General features: G+C 39.7%; 2 protein-coding genes across 3 annotated transcripts in view; one reads left to right on the top strand and one right to left on the bottom strand.

Moving 5' to 3' along the window:
* LOC135221772 (protein HID1-like) overlaps positions 1–4147 on the top strand; it is a 63562-nt gene extending 59415 nt beyond the window's left edge. The window contains exons 5-6 of the mRNA XM_064259595.1: positions 3422–3684; positions 3992–4147. Coding sequence (XP_064115665.1) covers positions 3422–3684; positions 3992–4132 — 404 coding nt within the window. The 3' untranslated portion in view covers positions 4133–4147. The remainder of the gene's footprint in view (positions 1–3421; positions 3685–3991) is intronic.
* LOC135221776 (protein HID1-like) overlaps positions 1–25167 on the bottom strand; it is a 476459-nt gene that overhangs the window by 178741 nt on the left and 272551 nt on the right. The window lies entirely within an intron of this gene.

The raw sequence follows: 25167 nt of genomic DNA on the forward strand, positions 1-25167 counted from the left end.
TTAACTTTAACCGTTTTGCTCACAGCGCGATTTGTATACAATTATATATGAATTTTTTTTTGCGCTGTCATATATTCCAATATTTATATATGATAATGATATTTTTTCATTTCTGATGGTTGCTTACTAAACTTCAGGCAGTTACAAAAAAAGGAGCCAAAAATGAACTCTTAATCTTAAAAACTGAGCCTGCTGTGATTTTTTTAAAAAAACTTTTTTTTTTCGCTTCGGCGCTAACTCCCGAACGCCACCGGCATACAAGAGACACTTTGGTAAATAGCGGCTCATATTAAGGGTTAATAGGAGTGCCATTATGCACTCCCCCTCCAGAGATGCATCTGCTCTCAGACGCATCATCCAAGGGTTGGGGCGCACACCTGGAAGAGTTGCAGGAGTGTGGAACCGACACGAGAAGCACCTTCACATCAACTTTCTGGAACTTAAGGCAGCATTTCTCGTGCTCCAAGAATTCTGGGAACGTGTGGTGGGACACTAGGTGGTGCTGATGAGCGTCAACTCCACAGTAGTGGCATACGTCAACAAACGGGGCTTAGTGTCCCTCCCGTTACACCAGTTGACGATGCAGGTGCACAAGTGGGCGGTAGCTCACTTGGTAGAGCTGTCAGCCAGGTACATTCTAGGCAAGAGGGATGTAATGGCAGACAAGCTCATCTGCCAGAATCAGGTGATAAAGACAGAATGGTCTCTACACCCAGATGGGTGGAAAGGCTGTTCAACCTGTGCGGGCGTCCAGTAGTGGATCTGTTCGCCACCCGGCACAACAGAAAACTTCCGGCTTTCTTCTCAGTTGTGCCGGACCCATGGGCGGCTGCAGAGGACGCATTCCAACATCAGTGGGACAACCTCGTAGTGTACGCCTTTCCCCCGTTCTGTTTGATTCACAAGGTGATCAGCAGGGTGCTGGTCACCAGCAATCTTCGGATGATTCTGGTGACACCCAAATGGCCTCAGGCCGTTTTGGTATCCAGACCTGTTGGCTCTTCTTTTGGAGGCACCGTGAGAGATTCCCCCATGGCACAACCTGGTGTGTCAACCGCATGTGGAATGGTACCACCAGGCAGTACATTCTTTGTCTTCACGGCTGGCGGTTATCCACCATCTCTTGCAAGCGAGAGGCTTTTCTTGCCGAGCAGCAACAGAGATGGCTGGATACCTCAGACAGTCCTCTGCAGCAGTATACTAGGGAAAGTGGTCCGTCTTCTGTGGATGGTGTCGTAGACGGGGTCTCTCCGCTCAGAGCCACTCTTTAGCAGGTAGCGGATTTCCTCATCTTTCTTTGCCGAGAGAAGCTCCTCTCTGTATCTGTAGTTAAAGGATACAGATCCGCCCTGGTTCTAGTCCTTAAGCTGCGGGGAGTTGATATGTCCTCTTCCATGGAAATATCTCTCCTAATGAGGAGCTTTGAGAGGTTTTGCCCACCTGGGGAACTCAGGCCCCCTGAGTGGGACGTGACTCTTGTCTTAAGGAGTTTGACTCGTAGACCTTACGAGCCTCTCTCGGAGTCGTCAGACAGGGATCTGACCCTCAAGACCGTCTTTCTGCTGGGCCTGGCATCGGCAAAGAGAATAGGGGAACTTCATGGTCTTTCCTTTGATGTTAAACACTCGAGGGGATGGGGATCAGTTACGCTCGATTTCGTCCCGGATTTTGTAGCGAAGACTCAGAATCCTTCGGTCCCTGACATCAGGTTAGAGTCCTTCACGATCCCCTCCCTAGAGGACTTTACTGGTAATGATGCAGAAGAGATGCCACTTTGTCGACACCTCTTTGTTAGCACTGGGGTTACCAAGAAAGAAGCGTCCAAGAACACTTTCTGGCTTCGTAAGGTAATCAGGAAAGCGTACGACTCCGAAAGGAGTGCCAACACCAGTACCTTTCATCCGAGAGCCCACAAAGTTAGAGGTATTGGTCCTACCCTTGCATTCTGCAAGAACTTGTCCCTTGGTGGCTGCTCAACAAGTTGTGTAGCTTACCCAGCTCCTTTAACAGGACAAGGTGGCATCTCATCCTTGTGATATCGCATGAATGGAGAAGGAATGAGAGTATGACTGGCTTCTCTTCCTTATCTTTTCTTCCCTCTTCCTGCAGGCAGAGAGTAGCGGTCGTCACATGCTGGACAGGACGACAGTGCAGATAAGCTCCATTCTATCTCTCAAGTTAGGGATAGAAGTATTTATCACGCCCTCATCACCCACTGAGACATAATCTCCCGCGACTGTATTATCTGCAACACCAGGATAATAGGGAGAGCACCTGACCCTCGCCGTCTGCGCCTTCTGAAGGTGTTAATCATCCAGGAGCAAAAGCCCTCTGTGAATACGACCCAGGAAGCCTTTTTGCTCCCAACCTGTATGCGAAGAAACCCACCAGTACTGGCAAACATCACCACATCGCCGCCTGAAAACGCCCCAATTCTAGAAGAAAACAACATCGAAGATGACTTTAATAACATCAGTAATACCAGCAGTGATGTCACACAGCCATTGAGCAATCAAAATGAAGCTAGGCATCATACCACCCAGCTGAGATGATCAGCACAACTGCTAAGCATGTGCTTGGGAATTGGTTTCAGCCTACAGCCTGGCAGCCAATTGTAAAGCAGCTCGCCATACGTTAACCAAAGAAAAAGCAGCGGCATGAAGCCCCCGTTGCTCCGCCACTATAGTGACTTTTCTTCTGTACTCAAGTTGGCTATCAAAATGCCAAATGGGGGATTCATGTCAAAAACGTGGTGTTTGTCAAATTGAATATATATTATACAAAATTCAGTACAAATTGGATCTTAAGCCTAATCGACAAAAGATACTAAATGACTCTTTCACATTTAATTTTCCATACCCTGGCTGTTGGAGTGGTCTGCTCTTGACTAAAATTCTGTCAGTTAGTTTCCTTTAATAGACTTTTGTGTTTTTAATTTTTTAGTGAATTTGTTGATTCATGAAAGTATTTTTTTTCAGTGTACTATATGTTCTCATTGTTTTGCTCTTATCACTGATATTTTGTGTATTTTTGTTCATGTCATGTACTTACATACATTGCTGTTTCATCAGAGGTATGCAGATCCATAGGTCTATTTGCTGGCGTTTTCAGTCTAAATGAACTTGTGATCATTAAGTAAAGTTGGTCAAGATGGTAGCTTAAGTAAACTTATTTCACCACTCTAGTTTACGTATGCCCCGACGTGGTCAGGAGTTCTGATTAATATGCTGAATCCATTATATGTCAGTAAAGAGTTTTAATTCCCAGATCTCAGTTTAGATGTAATAGCTTTACCCTAAGAAACTTATCTCTTACCAAATATTTGACATTTCATAGAATTCATCATTCATATTTATATGGAACTTGATTCAGTGATTAGGTAGTTTAGTTATTCTTTATTCTATAATTATTAATACTTCAGGTCTAGAAAAAATGACTGAAAAGGAATCTGCACATCCTACGATTCAGCAACTTGACGAGTTAACAACATCGTCTACAGTTAATGGTAATTTAGTTGGGCCTATATCACCTACGTCTTTAGTTCCTCCTACCTCTATTGGGGAGGAGAATTCTTCTGCAGCTTCTACAAGTTTGTCTCCTCCAGTTCCCCTTGGTACCAGTATTCAGCCACCAACTGAAGACCAAAATCTACCCGACGTTGAGAACCTGGAGATATCAGAAAAGGTATTTTGTCAGTGTTACCTTTTTTCTTGAATGATGAATATGTGAATAACAGTTACATTAGTGATGTGTTAGCTTAATTTTCACAGTAAGTATTTAAAGAAAATCACAAGGAAGTTCAAGAATGATTACTTAATTCTCTATTTTTGCCCTGAAAATGCTGAAGTTTCCTCATTTTTGGCAAATTTGCCTTTAGGAATTAGGGTATCTCCTTACCACATCAGCTTGGGAAAGTATAATCAATTGAACCAGAATGTATGGATAATTTTTACTGAATAGTCATTTAAAATGGTTTGTAATGTTAATGGAGGACCATGAGGAGAGTGTGTTAGTGGATGAAGACAGATTATGTGATTGGCTTGGACAACCAGGGGACACAAGTGACAGCCTACTCCTAAGTGATATTCATGAAGATTCACAAATGCAGTCATCTTCAATGGTGGGATATTAGAAAGTTATCATTGCATGTAACTTGAATGTTTTCATGTACAGTACATGCATGGAAAGCAGTAGTGCTACTATGTGTAATGAAAGAGATATACGTACAGTATATATAAGTTACATTTGTTAATTTCTGGAATTTCCTATGCATTCTCAGTTCCTGTTATGACATTATTTCTCCAAATTCCTGTGTATGTATTTTGTGACTACGAATTATTATTGTAGGTTTTTTAATTATTCTTGTGACTTTTCAGTTTGTGTTGCAATATGAATTAATTAAGCACGCAAAAGATAATAACTAAGGAATTAGTTATTATCTTGGATTTGTTAGAAGCAAGTAATTTTCTGATCTGGAAGTAATAGCAAGGGTCAATTCCTAATATTAAATATTCATATTTTTCTTTTCTTTCTCTCACCAATAAAAATACATTTACGTATATTTTAAGCACCACTGATTAATTGCATGAATTATGCTACCCACCTAAAAATCCTAGTACGTACTGTATGTTAAGTGTGCAAATAAGAATACAGATGTGACTTGGCATATTAGTGAGTATTATGGTTGTTTAAAATATTTAGTAGTCTTTTCCTGCATTAGTGCAGTTCATAATGGTTGACATGTGTATAATTGACAAATACACAATAAGAATTCTATATACAGTAGTAGAAAACTACGTTCTTTAAAAAATATGAATTAATTTTTTTTTTTTTTTTTATTTATTTATTTATTTATTTTTTTTTTTTTTGGCATGGCTGCTGGTATCACCTGAGTAAGTGGCAGATAGCATGCAAATTCTTAAAATTAGTTCCTTAACAACAAACCAATTATTTATGATACAGCCTAGTTTTGTGGCCCATGAAATCCAGACTCTTCAGTCTTTTGTGCCACAAACTATTGAAAAAGGGCAGTTGACAGGTAATGTTGTCCTTGATAGTTTGTTGTCTCACTTTTTTTGTTGCTCCTATTTATAGCTCTTCATAATTCCTTTTGCTGCTGATTTAATGATAAGTTTCTTTATTATTATGTATAAATATTTTATTTAATTCCCTCCTTTAGTCAGCTTTTGGCACTTGGGAGTAATAAAACTTGAACTTGAAGAATATTTTATCTGCCAGATAGACTTTTTTGCCGCCCGTTGGAAGAAGTTGGTGGAGGAGCCTTTTGTATATAAGTTTCATTTTTTTGTGTGAGTTTTAAGCTGTTCTTCCCTCAGCTGACACTAATTTTTGTGCTTCAGTTTCTTTTAGGGTATACGTACTGATGTTGAGTTGTTTTGGTATTGTTCAAATTAACTTCAGGTTATCATCTATTATGCTTCGGTGTTTATGAGCACTAGTTTATATTTACCATTGACAGTTTTGATTCTGCTTTGGTGGTTTTGTATATACAAATTATTTATTTTATGTGTACTTAGGATTTGGATCCTGTCTCCAAACAGTCTGTAGCCCTTTTCATAAATTGTTGAGTGATTTGTATTGTGTTTATATCCTTTATAGTACTTATCTTGAGTGCTTCAATTTTAACTACTTATCCTTAAATTAGTATAAGATGCTGCAGCATAGGTGTATGTACTGGCTTGCCTGGTAAAGTTTGTCATATATATCTATTCTTGACAGGGATCAACATCTATTATGCATTACTTGCTGGGTTAGGGTGCATTCCTCAAAACATTTGTTGTATGTGCTGAGAATGGTTGACTACCCAGGGAAAAAGAGTCCTAGTGGGAGGTATTTCCAAAGAAAACTGAAACGTTTTCAGTAGCATTTTTCTTACCTTTAGCAGTATTGTTATTGCAGAAGGGCAACATGGCAAACATCAAGGAGCTTCCCTCTTCAGTTGATGCCACAACCACTCCTGACCCTTAGTAATTTTCCTGCTTTAGGATTAGACATTTCCTTCCATTATAAAATATAAGTTGATGGCTTAAGTGAAACCTTACAGTGTGGAGCAGCACCATCAACATTGCTTTCCTGTTTGAACTTCCTTTAGGAAGGCTCCTGTGCTCCCTAGGACATGAGGCACTGCCATCAATTCAGATAGTATCCTTTCATTACATAGGAGTTTTATGGAAGCCAAGGATCATGTGAACCACCCAAGGGATTATAACTAGAACTTTCTTACTAGGACCAGAGACACATGCCAGCAGGGGAAGTAGGGATCATGTTAGTAACAGCTTCCACTTTAATGGTTCTTCAATCTCTCATCCAGAACCATGGAAAGACTAAGACCATGGAGATTCGAGGTGCAATGGGTAAGGCCTTGTTTGTGTCAGGAGTCACACCAGAGTGATTGCTGATCTGTAAGACTTCTGGAATAAGTAATAGGCCATCGACTAGCAACTTGCTGGTGAGCAAAACTAGGACTGTGCCCCTTAGGAGTCCAGTACCTGCAGTGCAGGACTGTAACCTCTATATCGGATTGTTGGTTGCCTTGTTTTTCCTTTTTTCTTTAAAATTTTATTTTTTTTTCTGAATATTTTTGTTTATCTCTATCTCTCTGTTTAGCATGATCATTCATGAGGTTTTTAAGATCTTTACGGACTCTGTTAATGGCAATTCGGTTTTATGGGGCTTGCCTAGCGTCATAAAATCGGTGATCTATGGCTCTATAACGCGTCAAGTTTCAGTTATGTTGCTATAACATACCTAACAGAGGCGCAATTAACTGGATATGGTGCCATAAGTGCGATAAATCTCCAAGTTTCGTTAATGGCGGTTTTCGTTTAGCAGCACCCTGCCGAGAATGGAACCCCCTCCGATAACCGGGGACTGCCTGTATTGGGAAATACAGGAAAACAATACAGTATAAGTTTGGAAAGAAGAGACCTTTTGCCAAGTGGATTAATCAGCCTTGGTAAGGCTTTCCAGTCTCCTAACACTCCAGTCAGTTAGCAAAAGTAGGACTATGTGCCTTAGGAGTCCAGCACCTGCAGTGCTGGACTTCAGTTTTTTTATCAGATAGTATTGCTATTTTATCTTTTTTTATCTTTGAAATTTATTTTTCCTTTTTTTTTTTTTTTTTTTTTTTTTTTTTTTTGCTTTAATAATTTTGTTTGTATGTTAGCATGATTACTCAAGAGGTTTTGTAGATCTTTACCAATATTTTGCTAGATATGGGCATTGTGACAAGGAAAAAAGTTATCAGATTTTGGGAAACTGGAAAACAGTACAGTAGTTTAAGTTTTGGAAGAAAGGAAAGCTAATTGATCAGCCTTGGTAGGGGTTTGTAGCCTCCTAATACTCCTGTGATACCTGTATCTTCATTCTGTTTTTTTACAAGTGAAGTTTCCATTTTTTCAAAAGCAAAATGCTGTGTTTTTAAGTACGCCAGTGTATAAAATGGTAAAGAAAAGTTTTATTATTTGAGAGGAATCTTATCTATTGTTAAAGTTAGCTATAACTATGTGCCGATTAGGTAAGTTGGCATTCAAACAAAAGATTGAATGGCTGCCTGGATGAATGTTTGGTTTACCTGTTCTCCATCAGGTGTGTTTCAAATGTTTTAGCTCTTGTCAGAATTCTCCTAGCCACCATTGCGTTTAGGAGATTGTTGGCATTTTACGAAGTTTGGCTGTTTTAACACCAGTTTACGCTATTGTAATTGTTTTACACCAGTTTATGCTGTTGTAATTTAATTTTCCTAGGATATCTTCCACCAAAAGCAAAACCAATAGCATCAGGCTATGTAGGAATGATTTTGGTGTAAGCAAGATGTTGGTATTTGAAGTAGATCAACATTCGGTTTGTACCAGCTGCAGGGGTACAGTTTGTGATCTTGGAACTTCATGTGAAGAATGTAGGAGATTGTTCTGAAGACTTTATACATATTTGAATATATCCGATATAGGAAGAAGGGAAACTGATAGATTACTAAAGCAATTAGTTAGGTCAGGACTTAAACTTGTCAGTTCTGTCCTACCTAGTGTCCCATCATATGCAGCTATCGCTACTCAGGCTAGGCATTTTGGTAGTGCTAGTATTGAGGCTTCCTTTGTAGCTCCACCTTCTGCTCCCCATTCGGTTCAGGAAAAGTATATCGAGAAGTTAGCCCCTCGAGTAGGTTCCTTCACGTGGTGAGGGGGTAAGGGATTCTGCCTTCAAGTTTGCGAAGGCCGAATCCTGACGGAACGCCTACAAAACTTTTGGCATTAATTTGCGTGGACATTTCCACTTTCAAAAAAAATTTTCTGCTTGGGTGAGTCTGGGAGGGGTTCGTGGTTTGGAGGGGGTTTGCATTCGAAGCTAATTGTGGTAGTTGTGGTGGTGAGTCGCCACCCAATACGGTTTGGACCCAAGAGATGGTGATGGGATTTTCCCATTGTTATCTCAAGGGCGGAACCATCTCCAGGGATCAGCCCATCGGAATCCAGGGGGGGCTGGTTTTTGGGATGGGACTCCTGGCTTTTGTCCGGAAGCCCACCAATATGTTTGGAGTGGCGAGTATGTCCCCATTAGTGGGGGTAGAACTCCCAGCAGGCAGATTGGCTTATACCTGGGCCACTGCAAGCATATTGGTGCTATCCCGAAAGGGTAGGGTATGGGGCAGACCGTGGGGAAGCAACTTTCTACGTGTGCCAAATTGGTGGAGAATGTCGGACCCTGTCTAGTCCGCGATACCTTGTTGGTCTTCCCAAGCAGTTGTTGTGTGTGTGTGTGTATATTCCCCCCCCCCCTTTTTTTTTTCCTTCAAACTAACATGGATAATATGTCTAGTACATTGTCCCCTGGATCCCCCGACTCTTTGGCACCGTTGACAACCTTAGGCTTGGATAAGGACCTCCCTTTGCCATCCCCAACCTCCTCCAATGAAAACATCAAAGATTCTTTGATTGTTACTACAAGCCCTTATGTAGTTCAGAACAGAGGAAAGAATAGCAGATTTAATAATAGAAATAAGAATGTTAATCCTGATATTGGAATTTTACTTGGATCTCAAGAACCTGAGACTTATAATAAATACCTTTCTCTTGATCTTGACAAAAGCATAAAAGAACTGAATATATTTGATGTCCATAGAGATATTGTAAAATGCATTGGCAGAGAACCAAAGATAGCCTCTCAAGGTGAAGGAAGCTTACTTGTGGAAGTTTCATCACCAGATGAAAGTAGAAAATTACTGTCTATTAGTGCTGTAGAAGGAAGCACAGTAAAATGCACTCCTCAGCAAAACAATGAATCAGTCTAAAGGAGTATTGTATAGTACTGAACTCCTACATTATTCTGAGGACACTCTCCGGGGAAAGAATTTGCTGATCAAAAGGTGGTAGATGTGAGACGAATCAAGAAAAAAGTATTGGGAATATTACATCCAACACCTACTCTGATACTCACCTTTGATTGTTTGAGACTCCCTAAATTTCTGAAAGCTGCATGGCTTCACCTGCCAGTTAGACAGTATATTCCCGCTCCCAGAAGATGTTTCCATTGCCAAATGTTTGGCCATTTGATAACAACATGTAGGAAAAAAGAAAGGAATGAACCAGCCATATGCTTTAACTGTGGAAGAAAAGAGCATGGGAATTGTGAACTTACTCCATGCTGCCCTAATTGTGGGGGAGACCATAATGCAGCACATAAATCATGTATCAAATATCTCATTGAAAAAGAAACACTTTGTATCAAGACTCAAGAGCGCATTACCTTTAAAGAAGCAAGACAAAAGACTTTGCAGAAATTCAACACCCAGAAGTCATTTGTAGATGCAGTAAAAGGAAATGAGGAAAGACAAAAGAAATTGAATCTCAAAAAGTGTAATGAAGATAAAGAAGAAAAAATGGATGCTGGGAAAATTGTCAACAAGAGGGCTTTAAGTGAAGAGTCTGTAACAATGCCTGAATCAAAAGTCAAGCACCTTGAGAAAGGAGATACATCCGTAGAAAAAGTTGATTCAAAACAAAAAAATGGAGTAAACCTTCACCATCCTGTGGTTCAGCTGACCCTCATAGAAACATCGGAATTAATGGAAAATAACTGAGTCGTATCCCACTATCTTATCATACAAACACAGCAGCAACAAATGTAGAACCTAAGGCAAACAAAAATGTTAAACTCAGTTCAGCTTGGTTTAGACAATAAAATTAGACTAGCTGAAAATGATAAACCAGATACTGCAAGGGTCGAAGATAATACTAAAGATACTGCTGTTTCAAATACCATCATAAGTGATCACTTGGTACATTCAAATGACCCTCTAAGTACTCCTTCGACATCTGGAACTGTACCAAAAGTCCGTCACAAAACTCAGATGTCATCTTCGAAGTAAAAAACAAAAAACCTAATAACAAAAACGATCTTGGACAGGGGATCATCCTCTAGAAAATAGGTACTTTCTCTGCTATACTACAATGGAACTGCCAGGGACTTCGCGCCAAAATATGAAGAGCTACTATGTTTTGATTAATACTTATAATCCAGTATGCTTAGCACTACAAGAGACTATGCTAAGCAACAACAAAATGCTTACTCCTAAAGAGGTTTTTTGCATTCCACTCCCAATTCCTATACAGGGAGAAATTTCGGTGGGAAGTGCTCTTCTTGTAAGACGAGATATTGCTCACTCAAAAATACAGTTGCAAACTCAATTACAAGCTGTAGCTGTCAAAAATTCACTTAAAAAAGACTTACACAATTTGTTCATTGTATCTCCCTCCTAATAACCCAATACTTGAACGACAGTTAACACACTTGTATGAACAGCTACCCCGACCATTTCTGATATTGGGAGACTTTAATGGTCGACATGAACTTTGTTTGGTGACATTTTAACAAATCAAAGAGGAAACCTTATTATCATCAATAGAAAATTCAGATATGACCCTTTTTAAATACTGAAAAACCCACCATTTTCACATTCAGACTGGTGCATTTTCATGGTATTGACTTATCTATCACCAGTTCTGATACATTCATTGACTTCAACTGGGAGGTATTGGAAGATCTATACGGCAGTGATCATTTTCCAATTGTCATCAGAACAGAAATATGAGCCAGTATACAGAATGCCTATGTAGGTGGTGTACCAATAAAGCAAATTGGCCCCTTTTCGAGGAACTCAGTTATACTGAACTAGATGCAAAAGATATGCCAACAATAGGAGAAGCAGTGTTCTATTTAACAATGATTTTTACGTTTGCAGCAGAAAAGGCAATCCCAAAAACCAGTGGAAAATTGCATCGGAAGCCTGTTCCATGGTGGAATGTTCAATGCAAAATAAGACATAAGCCATGAGAGCAGCTTATACTAGGTACAGAAGACATCGCTGTGAATGCTACTTGATCTCCTTTAAAAAGGCTCGAGCCAAATTCAGATGGCAAATAAAGCATGCGAGACGAGAATCATGGGCACTTTTTATATCAACAATTACCTGGAAAACACCTATGAGCAAGATCTGGACAGTTATTAAGACAAAATAGCAGGAAAGTACAATCCTAGTCCCCTTCCACCAGTTTTAAAAGTAAACGGTGACTTTATAACAGACTCAAAGGCTGTAAGCAATGTTTTTGCAGAAACATTTTGCAATGATATCAAGTAGGGATGAAAATCTCCCATTCTACAGGGAGAGAGTGTTAGCAGAGTCTGAAACAATTGATTTTACCTGCTTTTAAATCTGAATCATATAATATGCCTTTACCATGGAGGAATTTTTATTTGCTCTTTGGGTAACAAAGTAAAAAACCCTGCACCTGTACCTGATGAAATTTTATATGAAATAAATGAATCAAGAATACTTCAAAGGGAAACTTAAATTTTTTAATTTTAAGTATATTATTAATAGAATTTTTAAGGAGAGTGGTTACCCTAGTGTTTGGGAAATAGCAACAGTTTTACCCTTTTGTTAAGCCAGGGAAAGATTCATCTGTCCCTACAAGCTATAGACCAATAGCTTTAAAACTTCCTGTTTTGTAAACTTATGGAAAAACAAAAAATGGTAAATTTTAGGTTGGTATGGTTTTTTAGAATCAAAGATGATTATATCATCATCTCAGTGTGGCTTTCGAACGTATGCATTCTTGCACGATGTATTGATACGTTTGGAAAATGCAATTTGTCAGGCCATTTGCTTCCAAGCAGCATTATGTGGCGGTTTTCTTTGACCTAGAAAAGGCGTATGATACTACCTGGAGGCATGGAATTATGAAAGTCTTGCATGAAATTGGTCTGCGTGGAGAACTACCACTTTTTATTAAAGTGTTTTTAAAAACACCGTTATTTTAAAGTCAGAGTAGGTAGTACTCTGTCTAATTTGAAAGAACAAGAGGAAGGAGTCTACAGGGCAAGAATGTGTTAAGTGTCACTCTGTTTGCCTTAGCCTAAATGGGATGATAGCTCCCCAAAAATTCCAAAAGATGTAATGTCAACAATGTTCGTTGATGATTTATCTATTTCGTGTGCTGCATCTAAAATGTCTGTTGCAGAGCGAAAACTCCAGTTGGTAATAAATAAAGTTAACAGTTGGGCAGCTGAGCATGGTTTTAAATTTCCTCTGCCAAAACAGTTGTTATGCATTTTTGCCGTATCAGAGGGTTCATCCAGACCCAGATCTGTTTTTAAATGGACAGAGACTCGCATGTGTACAGGAAACAAAGTTTTTAGGCCTCATCTTTGACAGCAGGTTGACATGGGAAGCTTATCTCAGGAGCCTCAAAGTCAAATGCAATGAAGGCCTTAGATGTTTTAAAAGTCTTAGGTCATACAAATTGGGGGGCTGATAGAAAGCACTTGTTACATGTTTATAAAGCAATAGTTGCTTCAAAATTGGCATATGGGTCAGAAAAATACTCATCAGCTACGACAAGGAGATTAGATACTTTGAATGCAGTTCATCATGGGGGAATTAGAATTGCAACAGGAGCCTTTAGATCCTCTCCAATATCTAGTTTATTAGTGGTGCAGGTGAACTGCCCTTAGATCTGATAAGAAAATTTACCCTGTTGAAATATTGGTACCGCATACAGAGAACTCCTGAGTCCTTAGCTTACAATACTGTTTTTAAAGGCAATTTTTGTATTTATGAAAAATATGCTTCATATCCAAAGCCTTTTGGATACAGGGTAAAAATATGCATTAGAGGAGCTCAATGTAATAAAAGGAAAAGTAATTCCAGCAAAATTTTCAAGATTCCCTCCATGGAAGTTGCCCTCTGTGAAATATTGTAAATGGTTTTCTGGTTGCCAAGGCAGACTGTTCAGGTGATATTCTTAAGCAGAAATTCCTTTGCCATGCTGAAAAAAAAAAACATGATAACTCAAGGCAATTCTTTACCGATGGCTCCAAATCCAGTGCAGGCTTTGGGTTTGGAGTGGTATACCCTGACAGTAGTGTTAGTGGTGCATTACCAAGTTGTGCTTCTATTTTTTACTGCTGAACTTTTTAGCATTTTAACAGCCCTAAAGAAAATTGTAACTTTAGAAGGAGATAATTTTACCATTTTTAGTGATTCCAAGAGTGCCTTGGAAGCTTTGGCATCTTTTAATCCAGTACACCCTGTGGTACTGGAAATAACAGAGTGGTTGTTTTTATTAAAACAACAACAGAAGGTAGTTTAACCTCTGCTGGGTTCCTTCACATGTTGGTATTGTTGGAAATGAACGAGCTGATGAATTGGCTAAGTTAGGTACATCAAAAAATCCAAAAAGTATAGCAATTCCCTGTTCAGACTACATTCCTGAAATTAAAAAGACTGTAGAATCAGTTTGGCAATTCTATTGGACAATAGAGAGTAATAATAAAATGAGAGAACTCACTGATGTAATCAACCCCTGGCTTTATATGTTAGAAGACCGTCGGAAAGAGACTGCATTATGTAGGTTACGGATCGGCCACACACGGATTACTCATGGGTTTTTAATGAACAATGACCCTGAACCATTTTGTGAGGATTGTCTTGTTCCCCTCACAGTAAAACATTTAATAGTAGAATGCCCCAGCTTAATATCAGCAAGGAACCGTCATTTTAACGTAGTTGGAAGAATGGATCTTAAACTAGATGCCATTATAGGCAGAGATTTTAATGAGGATAAGCTTTTTAGTTACCTTCGAGAAGCAGGTCTTCTTAAAAAAGAAAAAATTTAGGTTAGTTTGGTCAAGATGTTTGAGTTTGTGTATGTGTTAGTATGTGTCAGTGTATATCATTTGCTTTTAAGTCTTTTTAGATCAGGAAATTTTATGTACATAAAATTTACCTCCAATTGATATATCTATTACCAGATATAATGTTTTAGTACTTTTAATATCTATTTATTTTTGACAGAACTCTGTAGAATTTGGAAGTTTGCGGGGTGCCTAGTTGCATGTATTTTTTTGTTTACAATTAATTTGAAATAGGTGTGTAGGTGAGATAGGTATTTTGTGTGTTTTTGGGTTCTCTGTAGTTCTCTGACAGATTTATATAAACATATTTATAGCATTTTAATTGACTTTTTCCTTTGCAATTCCTTTTAATGATACGGCGTCAATAACCTCGTCGTTGCGACGCCAGTAAGAATTAATAAATCAATCAATCAATCGAGAAGTTAGAACATGACATTAAACTTATTTTAAATTCTAATACAAGTTGAACTGGGTTCGTGACGGGGAATATTCCAAATCCCTCTATAGTGTGCGCTCTTTTTTGCATTCTCCTGTTGGAAGTAAGGCGTTGGTGCCCTCGTCTGTACGTAGCCCAAGCCTTGGACTGCCCTGCGATAGTGTGCCTTTGGGAAGTGTCAGCTACCTGGTTCTCGGGAAGATGGGTTCGCGCTTTCCAATACCTACTCTGCCCTTTTCACAGTGTAAATCAGTGGCACCTAGTTGGAATTGTTGACATGAAAAATAATACAGGCGGTCCCCAGTTATCAGCGGGGGTCCGTTCTTGGCAGGATGCAGATAAAGCGAATACCACCATTAACTGAAACTTGGGTGATTTATTGTGCTTATGGTGTTGATATCTGTTAATGGCGCCGATAACTGGTTTTGAAGGGAGGAATTCTTCTAAGGGAGTCTCTGGTTATTGACAAGGGTTATTGACAAAAGTGCTGATAAGTAAAAACCGCCATTAACCGAAACTTGGTGATATAAGCACCACTGTTAGGTATGTTATGGCGCCATAACTATTATCCGAATCTCGCCCTGTTATGCCGCATGTGTAGTGCCATAAAACTGGATCGCAATTAACAAAGTCCACTGATAACCGGGAACAGCCTGTATTCTTAATAAAATGAAAACTTCATATTGTATTAAAAAGACACGTACTTACAGGCATACTACAGTTGAAACCTGATTGGCTGGCTGGTTGCTGTGGTGATATGTTAGCCAACGACAGCCCTCTACTTCAGTTCTATTTATAGACATTTCGATCACAAAACATGACTGCAAACCTTATAATTAATAACTATAAAGAACAACCTCTCCAAGAGCAATTGATGAAATTAAATTTTGTAGTTGTATTATTGTTAAGATTTGCAAATTGAATTACATTTATTTTGATCATGTATGATTTGCCTTCCATAGAATGTTTTGTTGAAAACAAAATGTGGTAGTGAACATGTGATCTTAATTGTCCCACTATTTGTTTGTGATGATCTTAATGAGTCACATTCATTTAAAAGTACTATATTGATATAAATAATAATAAAGTATAATGAGTAAATTGGAAACAAATATTTTTGCTACAGTAGATGATGTTTGATTACCCAATTGCATTCATGTCGTTCTAGACATCTACATATGCTGCTGCATTCTATCATTTTTATCATGGTTTATTCTTCCTTTTTAATCTTTTACCATAAGGTTTAATTCAAACATTCCCCATTCATTTATCCATACTCTTGTAAAAATAATTAAATACAGTTTATTCATAGGTATACGTATATAGGTATTGCCGGTTAAACCAGATTATCGGCTAAGATGGACGCCATATCCCGCTATTAATCTGTCTTAACAAGGGTCGACTGTATGTGCCATCGTTGGTGGACAGCAGGTGCACATAGTTATCTGAGATGTTACATTTGTATAGGTTGCTGAAACAACTTTTCAGTAAAATATGGTCATTTTTGTGCCCAATGATTTTTTAGGTGTTAGCAGAGTTGCATAGCACCTCTTAAGGTTTTTGTCATCAGGCAACTTTTATGATGTCGTGTCAGGAAATCTCTTACAGGAAAATATTTTGTTTTTGTACCACTGTGACCTACATTTTTCTGATGGATGTTGGTTGTATTTTAGTGTAGTTTCATGTTACTTACCAAGTAATTGTATAGCTAAGTATTTTACCATGTCTGGTAACTTTTATATTTTTTATTTTGCAGAAGTGCTTCCTAATTGTTTACCGAGGTGACAGCCCCTGCCCTCTACAGGGAGCATCAGAACAACACAGCAGTATTCGACAATTTATTTTTGCCAGCTGTAATGTAAACATCATCACTATTTGCAGCAACTTTGGTTTGGATTTACAGTCATTATTTCATTCTTTTGGTGAAGTACACTGTTTCATTTTGCTTTGGCGCAGACTATAGTTAGTCTTTCATTAGAATTTGAACCAGCTTTTTCTCAGAATTATGTCACATTCTAGTGTTTCTAGTGTTCGCTTTTGCAGCGGGATAGGCTGTAAGGCAAGGCTACTTAAAGCCTGTTTTGATTCTCATACAATATGTACAAGTTGTAGGGGCAAGTTTGCAGTTTAGATAAATGTATCGAATGTGCTATGTTGCACAGCAACCAACGGGAATTTTTAAATTCTCATTTGGTCAGGTTAGAGAAAGACAGAAAGAGGAAGCCAGCTTATAAAGCCAAGAAATGCTTTCTTAGTTAGAGGTTACAACTAGGTCTAGCTTAGGAATTAGACCTATTATATTCCCCTTCTTCTCCTATTCCTACTTTTTCTCCTAATACTAGCCCTCCTACAAACAACCTTCTTCGCCTGTGCCTGGCTCCCTTGCTTCTGATCCTAATATCATTGCTAGTGTTGAAGCTAAATTTGATAAGAAAATTAATTTAGTTGTTGGGGGTGTAGCTAAATTGGGGAATTCTGTTTTCAAGGGATTTTACAAAACCTGTCTTCAGTGAAAGTGCAAAGTGATATTTTAGTGCAAGTTGAGGAGGCGGCTGCTCATCTCATCAGCTCTCCTAAATAAAGTCACTGTCCTGCTCTTCTACGCCAGGGAGAAGATATACCGAAAGTCCAAGGGAGTCCAAGGAGACAGGCATTGGAAAGGTTTGTCTAGGAGTGTGTATGGCTTGTTTCAAGTTCTTCAGACGATGGTGGTGAGGACAGGAAATGTCGTTCATGTTACCTGGACTCTTCCCGTCCTCTCAAGCACTCTGTGGCAAACCACACTTAGAGTCAGGATCTGGTGGGACGCCTGGTGCCTGTCAAGGATTATAATCAGTCTTTTTGCAGTCCCAGGCCCTCATGCAGTTATGCAACGCACCCTCATGTGTCCACTTCGGCCCATCAGCACCCCTCTCTGTTTGCTTCAGAAGATCCAGAGTCCGTCTCCCCTTTACGCAGGCATCCACAACTTTCTGCATCGGACTGCCTGGAGGAGGGCCCACCTGTCTGTCCACGAGCTTCTACACCTTTCCACATCAGACTGTTCAGAGAATGTCTCACCTGTCTGCTCAACTTTTGTCCACTAGCACCCAACATCCAGATTTTCCGAGCCTCGTCATTGCAGAGGCTGCTTCCCTCTGCTTCTCGTGTCAGATGTTTACCTTCGTTTGCTGACCCTGATGAACCTGCTCTGGCTCTGATGAAACATCAGTTGGAGCAAATTGTGGACCTTTTGAAAGCTTTTACTGTTCCTAAGCCTGTCCAGGATGACATCCTGTCTGATTTTTTTTGGGTCCAAAGAGAACAAGCAAGAACCTGCAGCTCCTTCGGTATTTACTGCCATATAAAGGTATTTTATGGTGGACTTTCCATCCTTCTTCATCCCAGCTGGTCCATTTTTGCCAGCTTCAATGTTCTTAATGAGGATTCAGTTAGGTCACTGCTTGTCTCCTCAAGTTGGTTATTTCTCCTTTCTCTAGGAAAGCATTTAGGGAAATGGAGGACTGTCTGTCTGCCAAGAGAGACCATGGGAAAGCTTCCTTCGCTTTTCCTCCTCCTAAATTGATCGGCAGGAGGTACCAGTAATATGCAGCTGGGTAAACTCCTTTGTTGGGAGTCTACCTCCTCCAAAGGGGACCCGTCGCTCGGCTTTTACCAAGATTATGTTCTTTTCCACTGAACTTGACCGACTTAATCAAAGACATCCTCAAAGTTTTTTGTCTTCAGTTTCCTTGATTGGTTAGTGGGTGTTTTGGCCAAAAGGATTGAGGATCACCAGGACCTGGACAGGGATTCTGCTTCAGACTGCCTGGGGTTTTGTCTTGTGTGGACAAAGCCATAAGAGATGGCTCGTGTGAACTTTCCACCCTTGTTACCCTAGAGGTACTCGAGAAATGAGGGCAATGGTGCACCTTTGCTTCCAAGGGAGTCACACTCTACCAAAAGTCAGGTTTGGTGTTCTCTCCATTGGACAAGGATCACCTTATCCCTTCAAGATACAGTGAAAGAGATTGCCCTAGATCTTCAGAAAAAGACTACACAACTTGTTTACTCTGTTGTCAAGAAGCTCCAAGGAATCATCTCCCCACTTCAAGCAAGAACCTTTTCTCAATCCAGCAACTTTCATGGAGGAAGGTCCAGAACGTTTTTCAGGACTCGCCAATTGGCCCGTTTTGCATCCAGGAACCATAGAAAGACCTCTGCCTAACCAGCCCAGAAGTGAGCCATAGTCCTCAATGTACCAGTAGGAGCCTGACTCCTGGCTTCTTGGGAAAAGTGGCTAATAAAAGGAGTGGCACCATGGATTGTCAAGGTTCTGAAGGAAGGCTACATCATTCCTTTTCTGGAGAACCCAACCATGGCCACCTTTCCCATAGAATTGACAGCCTCCTCATGTAGGAAGTCCTCTGCCTCATTCAGAAAAGAGCCATAGAGGAGGTTCAGAACACTGACAAGAAAGGAGTTTACAATTGTCTCTTCATGGTTTCCAAAACATAAGGGTGTTTGAGGCCAGTGCTCAATGTGAGTGCTGTCAATTGTTTCATCTTGAAGACAAAATTCTAGATGGAGACAAGTTGATTGGTCCTTGCTTCCATTTAATAGGGCAACTGAATGGTAACACTAGACATGCAGGATGTGTATTTTTATATCCCAATTCATGCAGTGTCCAGAATACCTGAGGTTTGTCTTTCAAGGAAAAGTACGTATACCAATTTTGGGCCCTTTGCTTCAACCTTTTGATGGCCCCTCAAGTGTTCTTTCATGTTCTTGCTCCTCTTTTGAAATGGCTACATTTAGTGGGGATCAATGTGAGTCTACCTAGACGACTGGTTTCTTCGATCCCTGTCAAAGAACAGGTGCATGGAGGACACGCACAAGACTATTCTTCGGACCCAGGAGTGGGGGCTTCTTTTAAGCATTCAGAAGGCTCAATTGACTCCTTCACAAGAGGATTCACAAGAAATCCTCAATCTGGGGATGACTGAACTTTCAAGTTGTTCAGGCTTTTCCGTCACACAAGAGGATGTCCAACTGCCTTCTAACTGTTTGAAAATTCTTAGCCCTTTCGTCTTGCATGTCTGAGCAATGGATGAGCCTATTGGGGACCCTGGCCTCCATAGGAACCTTTGTCAAGTTAGGCAGGTTACATATAAGGGTACTCCAATTTTATTTGAAAGCCAACTGGAGCAGGAAAATGCACCCTGACAGTCACAACTTCCTGATCACCCCAGAAATAAAATCAGACCATGCAGTGGTGGCTGTCAGAAGGGAAGTCCCTTCATCCGCTGGACCCAGACTTGAACTTTTATTCTGACGTGTCGGATGTAGGCTGGGGAGCCTTGTTAGAGTCTCAAGAAGTCTCCGGGACATGGACTCCAGATCAACAGGGCTTACACATTAACGTAGGAGAACTGAAGGCAGTGCATCTAGGCATTCAGGGTTTTGCCTCCGTAGTCTGCAACAAGACTGTGATGGTTCATGCAGACAACACCAATCCTTAGCCTACATTCAAGCAGCATGTCAAGCAGCGAGAGACTTACTGCTGTGGGCAGCTTGAAATCAAGTGACTGGTCTCTCAGTTTATCCAAGTAAGACTAAATGTGATGGTGGACGAGCTGAGCCTTCAAAAGAAAGTCCTTCCCAGAGAATGGACCTTAGACCCCCAAGTTTGCCTAGACCTGTGGAAGTTATGGGGCAGACCAATGATAGACTTGTTTGCCACCTCCAGGAACCATTGTCTTCCTCTGTATTGCTTGCCAGCCTTAGACCCTTTGGCTTGGGTCACGGACGCCATGCTGCAAGATGGTCAAACTTAGGCCTGTATGCCTTTCCTCCCTTCTGCTTGATCAGGGAGGTCTTGAACAAGTTCCAGATGCATAGCAATACAACCATGACCCTCATATGTCCCTTTTGGCTTCTGAGAGAGTGGTTTCTGGACATTCTTTGTCTGCTGGTGGACTCCTAAGAATACTTCCTCAAAAATTCCTCTTCTCAGACAACCCCACTTCAGAAGACACCACATTTGGTTGTCCACTCTTTCTCTTAAAGGATTTAGACTGTCCATAAGCTGGCCAAAGTGAAGGGTTTTCAAGAGGGACTGCAGAAGCTATTGGTCAGTGTAGAAGATCTTTTATCAAGGTAAGTAGTCAGTCTTCCAACAGCGGTGCCTCAGTCGCAATATCTCGTCTTCTATGACCACGGTAACTCAGATTACAGGCTTCCTCCTCTTCCTGAGGGAGAGGGAACTTGTCTTCTTCAAGCATTAAAGGCTATAGGGCTATGCTTAGCTCAGTCTTTAAACAAAGAGGATTGGATTTCTTGTAAAATCTCGATATCAAGGACCTGTTCAAGACTTTTGAGATGACGAAATCTAAAAAGGACAATTCTTCAGGATCCTGGAATCTGGATGTGGTCCTTAAAAGGCTGTCAGACCCATCATTTGAACTCCTCGGGACTTCTTTTGTTAGGAATTTGACTCATAAGACTCTCTTCCTCTTAACGTTAGCCACGGCTAAACGCATCAGCGAAATTCAAGCCATTGACAAGAAAGTGGGTTTCTCTCAAGGGGATTCCTTCACCTTAGGCTTTTTGGCAAAGAATGAGGTCCCTCCAAGCCCTGGCCTCATTTTTTCATGGTTAAGAACTCATCAGATCCTACGAGAAGAGGAAGAAGAGAGCGTCCCATGTCCAGTCAGGGCACTGAAACACTACGTATATAGGAAAGAAAAGATTAGGGGTATACTTCTAATGGTGTTCGGTTAACCCTTACTGGATGGGTAAATATATCGATATGCAGCTCCTCAGGCTGGGTAAACTTTGAGGTTGGCCAATTTACAAAAAACACACATCAATGGAAAGAGGAAGATATGCAAATGTACATAGTGAAAGAAAAAAAATTGTAAAAAATTTTCTTTACCCACCATGAAAAGTTGAAAAATTATTATTTACAACCCCTTGTGGGGTCTCTTTTACAAGACAATCGTAAATTTTACCAACTTATACGTATATGTTCTTTCTAATAAATAATTTTATTTTATTTTGTAAAATTATAATTACTGCTCACACAATTTCAAAACAGATAAGAAATAAAAGCAGTAACAAATTCTTAGCATATTTGTTAAAAAATATTTATGTATTTTTACCAAGAGTGAAGATTCAGCAACTTTTTTTTACTTTGATATGTTTTTTCTGATATTTCTTTACACTTTTCTTTGTAAAATTACATTTACAACCGACATTCTCGTAAAGACAAGAAAAAAACCAACAGCAACCCCTAGGTATATTTATAAGCAAATTTACAAAAAGACGTGAGACAGAGACGTAATACATTCCTCCTTGAAGTTACAAGCAGAACTGAAGTCTTGAGATGTCCGATTCTGGTTTTAACCAGTGTAAAAGTTGCCATTAGTGAATTTATGGGCTATAGAAGTATTGACACCTCTTTCCCACCCAATTCTTTCCAAATTGATGCACTTAATATTGTTTATCTACAGGATCAATCCATCCATTAAGGGTTAAGAACCCATCTCACCCTCTGTCAAAGAACAACACCTTGTCGTTTTTTCTAAGAGATTAAATTAAAGAAGCACTCCCATATCCAGAAGGAATTTTTACCGAACTTTAAAGTAAGAGCACATAACATCAGAGCAGTGTCCACTTCCTTTGCATTCAGAGATAACATGTCCCCGTCCACTATTATCCAGTCCACTTATTGGAAGTGCAAGTCAATTTTTGCTTCTCATTATTTGAAAGACGTGGAAATCATGATCGTGTAATGATTGCAGTACCTTGGGGCCTTTATTGGTGGCTGGCATGGTATTAGGTGAAGAATCATAGGAAGCATTCTTTTTTTTTTTCTCCTATCTTTTTGCCTTGACATAGGGTTTTCAAGTTTTTGGGGAGCCTGGGTGTACGAAGTATCTTAAGTATCCACTAGTCTTAGTAGATAAGGTATGGTCTTTATCGAGTGTTCCCAGATTAGGTGACAGCGGTCTGGTTTTTATCTTGGTACTGCGGCCAAGGCCAAGGCACCTCTTGTAAATTTTGCTAGCAATCAGACATTGTCCCTCACTGCAAAGTTCCCTCCTAATTAGAGTCGACCCTGGGCTATACGTAGTGCCACACCACTACAGGTCAAGATGAGCACCAACTAAAGGCAGTACTACTCACCTGCAGTAGCTCTCTTGCCAGGTAAGGAAACAACAAGCATTGCATTCAGTGCTGGGAAATTATTCTATTTCAAAGTTATTATCATGCTTTAATGTTTTGGAGTAGATTATGTCCATTTGTCCCACTTCCATTCAGTGTGGGATTCAGTTATATAATTACTTGGTAAGTTACTCATGAACAGTAGGGCTCAAATGAATTGTCAAATGCTGCTGTGTTGTTCCGATATTCCCTACAGAGGGTAGGGCCTGTCACCTAGGTAAACAATTAAGAAGTGTTACCGCAAAACTAAAAAAATTGCTGCTCTTGGTAAAAGAGCTATATAATTACTTGGCAAGTATATGTGGAACTAATTTTATCATGAAAATATTTTAAAGAAAGTATAGGAAAGTTTTATTACTAGAATTGTTTAATGATGTGAGGTCCAACCATTTACTATATTTTTTACTGTTTTATTACTCAGATATTTAGATTATTAATGTAATGTAATTTCTAATATTTACATCTGATTGCTTTTTGGTTTTCATTATTTGTCTGTTTCTAGGTAGTTCAGATTTGATTATTTTATTGGTGCAACAATGGGTAGAGATGATCTGAATGCTTAGATTCTAACTTTATTACCTGAATCAGTAAATTTTGCCGCTGAAAAACTATTGAATGATAATTTCTCCTTACCACCTTTGATAAATTTAGTGGTGTAATAAAAATTGAAATTAATTAATACCAACTAATCGTTCCTACTTTGTCCTGTAAGCCTGCACGACCTGAGAGTCCAGCGATGTCATTGCAGTCAGCCCATTCTGAATCCTCAGGGCCAAGTACCTTATCCAATGCCCAGTCAGAGTCAAGAGCATCTGCATTGGGGGGCTCTGCATCTCAGCAGTGGGCACCCAATTCAGCTTGGGTTCTTAGTTGGAAGACAAAACTTCCACTGCAGACCATTATGAGACTTCTCCAAGTTCTTGTACCTCAGGTGGAGAAAATATGTATTGACAAGTAAGTTGTTGACCAAACTTGAAAAATGTGTCATATACAGCACAGCATGTAATATATTTTGATGATACTCACAAATCTCAGATAGTACCTTTTTTGCTGGATACTTTTAAGTACTTATAAATACAAGTAATTACTTGCTGTGTTGAATTTATGATATAATTAGGGTGCAGTAATTTGTATATCATAAGATTATTATCATTGTATGGGTTTTATTGATTAGGAAAAGTTATTTGAATTATAAGCACCTTTAATTGTCTCATATTCCACTTGCCAGAGAATGATTATAAACAAACCACAGCATATTGTCTTAGAGTAAGGTTTTGAATTTTGACACCCTTGATTTCTTGATCAACATGCTGAATTGTATCAGGTGAGCTTGAAAGATTTATCTTTTAATGGTCATTGTGGTTAATATGTTATAAATTTCAAAAGTATATCTTCAGGCTATGAATCCGTCAGTAGCATGCTTCCCGGATACTTTTTTACTCAATAGGAAATCACTTGTTAAATTATATACTGGTACTATTTGCATCATGGTGCACATAATTCTTGTCATTTGCATGGAGTTTATCTCCTTGACGAGGTGGGGGGGCTTAGGGATCCACTGCAGAGAGAGTATGCCCCTTTATGCCTACTCTCTGCTGTGGATCCAACTGAACATTGGGACCTTTAACTCCTTTACTCCTCCTCCTCTAAATTTTCCCCCATCCCTCCTTCTTCTTTCATTGATGACCTTGGCATGGTTTTGGAGTATTGAATTGACCGCTCTTTTAACTTGATGGAGGGTGGAGTTGGACGGCACGCCACTCCACCCGTAAAACTAAAGTACCTGACGTGGTCGAGCGAGGGGAAATTTTTATGTCAAGCCATGGCCACAGTGCTGGGTCCGATCTCATGGGACTGACGACCCTTAAGGCACTGTGGCTATGGCGTATATCCAGGTGAGTGTCCCAGGCAGTTACCCCAGCATAACAGTATTGCTCCTCCCTCAGTTGGGCCTCCTTGGTTAGAGGGATCTCATCCTGGACGAAATATTTAAACTTTATATATGGAAACTAAAACAAAAACCCCTACGACTTCTGGCATGGCAATGGACTATTCTAAGGAAAACCCAGGTAATGAAGAACAGGCTGGTATTAAAACCTTAATACCATACAAGCCACAAAGAAAAAGTAAATTTAGAATTGACCCAACCTTGACTCACTTCGACTCCCTGTTTGGGAGTGGAAGTTGGTCAAGGTTCTTGATCTTGGAAACTGACAGAAAAATATCTGCATTAAGATTGGAAAATTATTTGTTAAGTAGGCACCCAACTTCAGAAATGTCATTTAGACAAATAAAAGAACAGGAGTGGTTAA

Source organism: Macrobrachium nipponense, chromosome 20, assembly GCF_015104395.2.
Source record: "Macrobrachium nipponense isolate FS-2020 chromosome 20, ASM1510439v2, whole genome shotgun sequence".
Taxonomy (NCBI): domain Eukaryota; kingdom Metazoa; phylum Arthropoda; class Malacostraca; order Decapoda; family Palaemonidae; genus Macrobrachium; species Macrobrachium nipponense.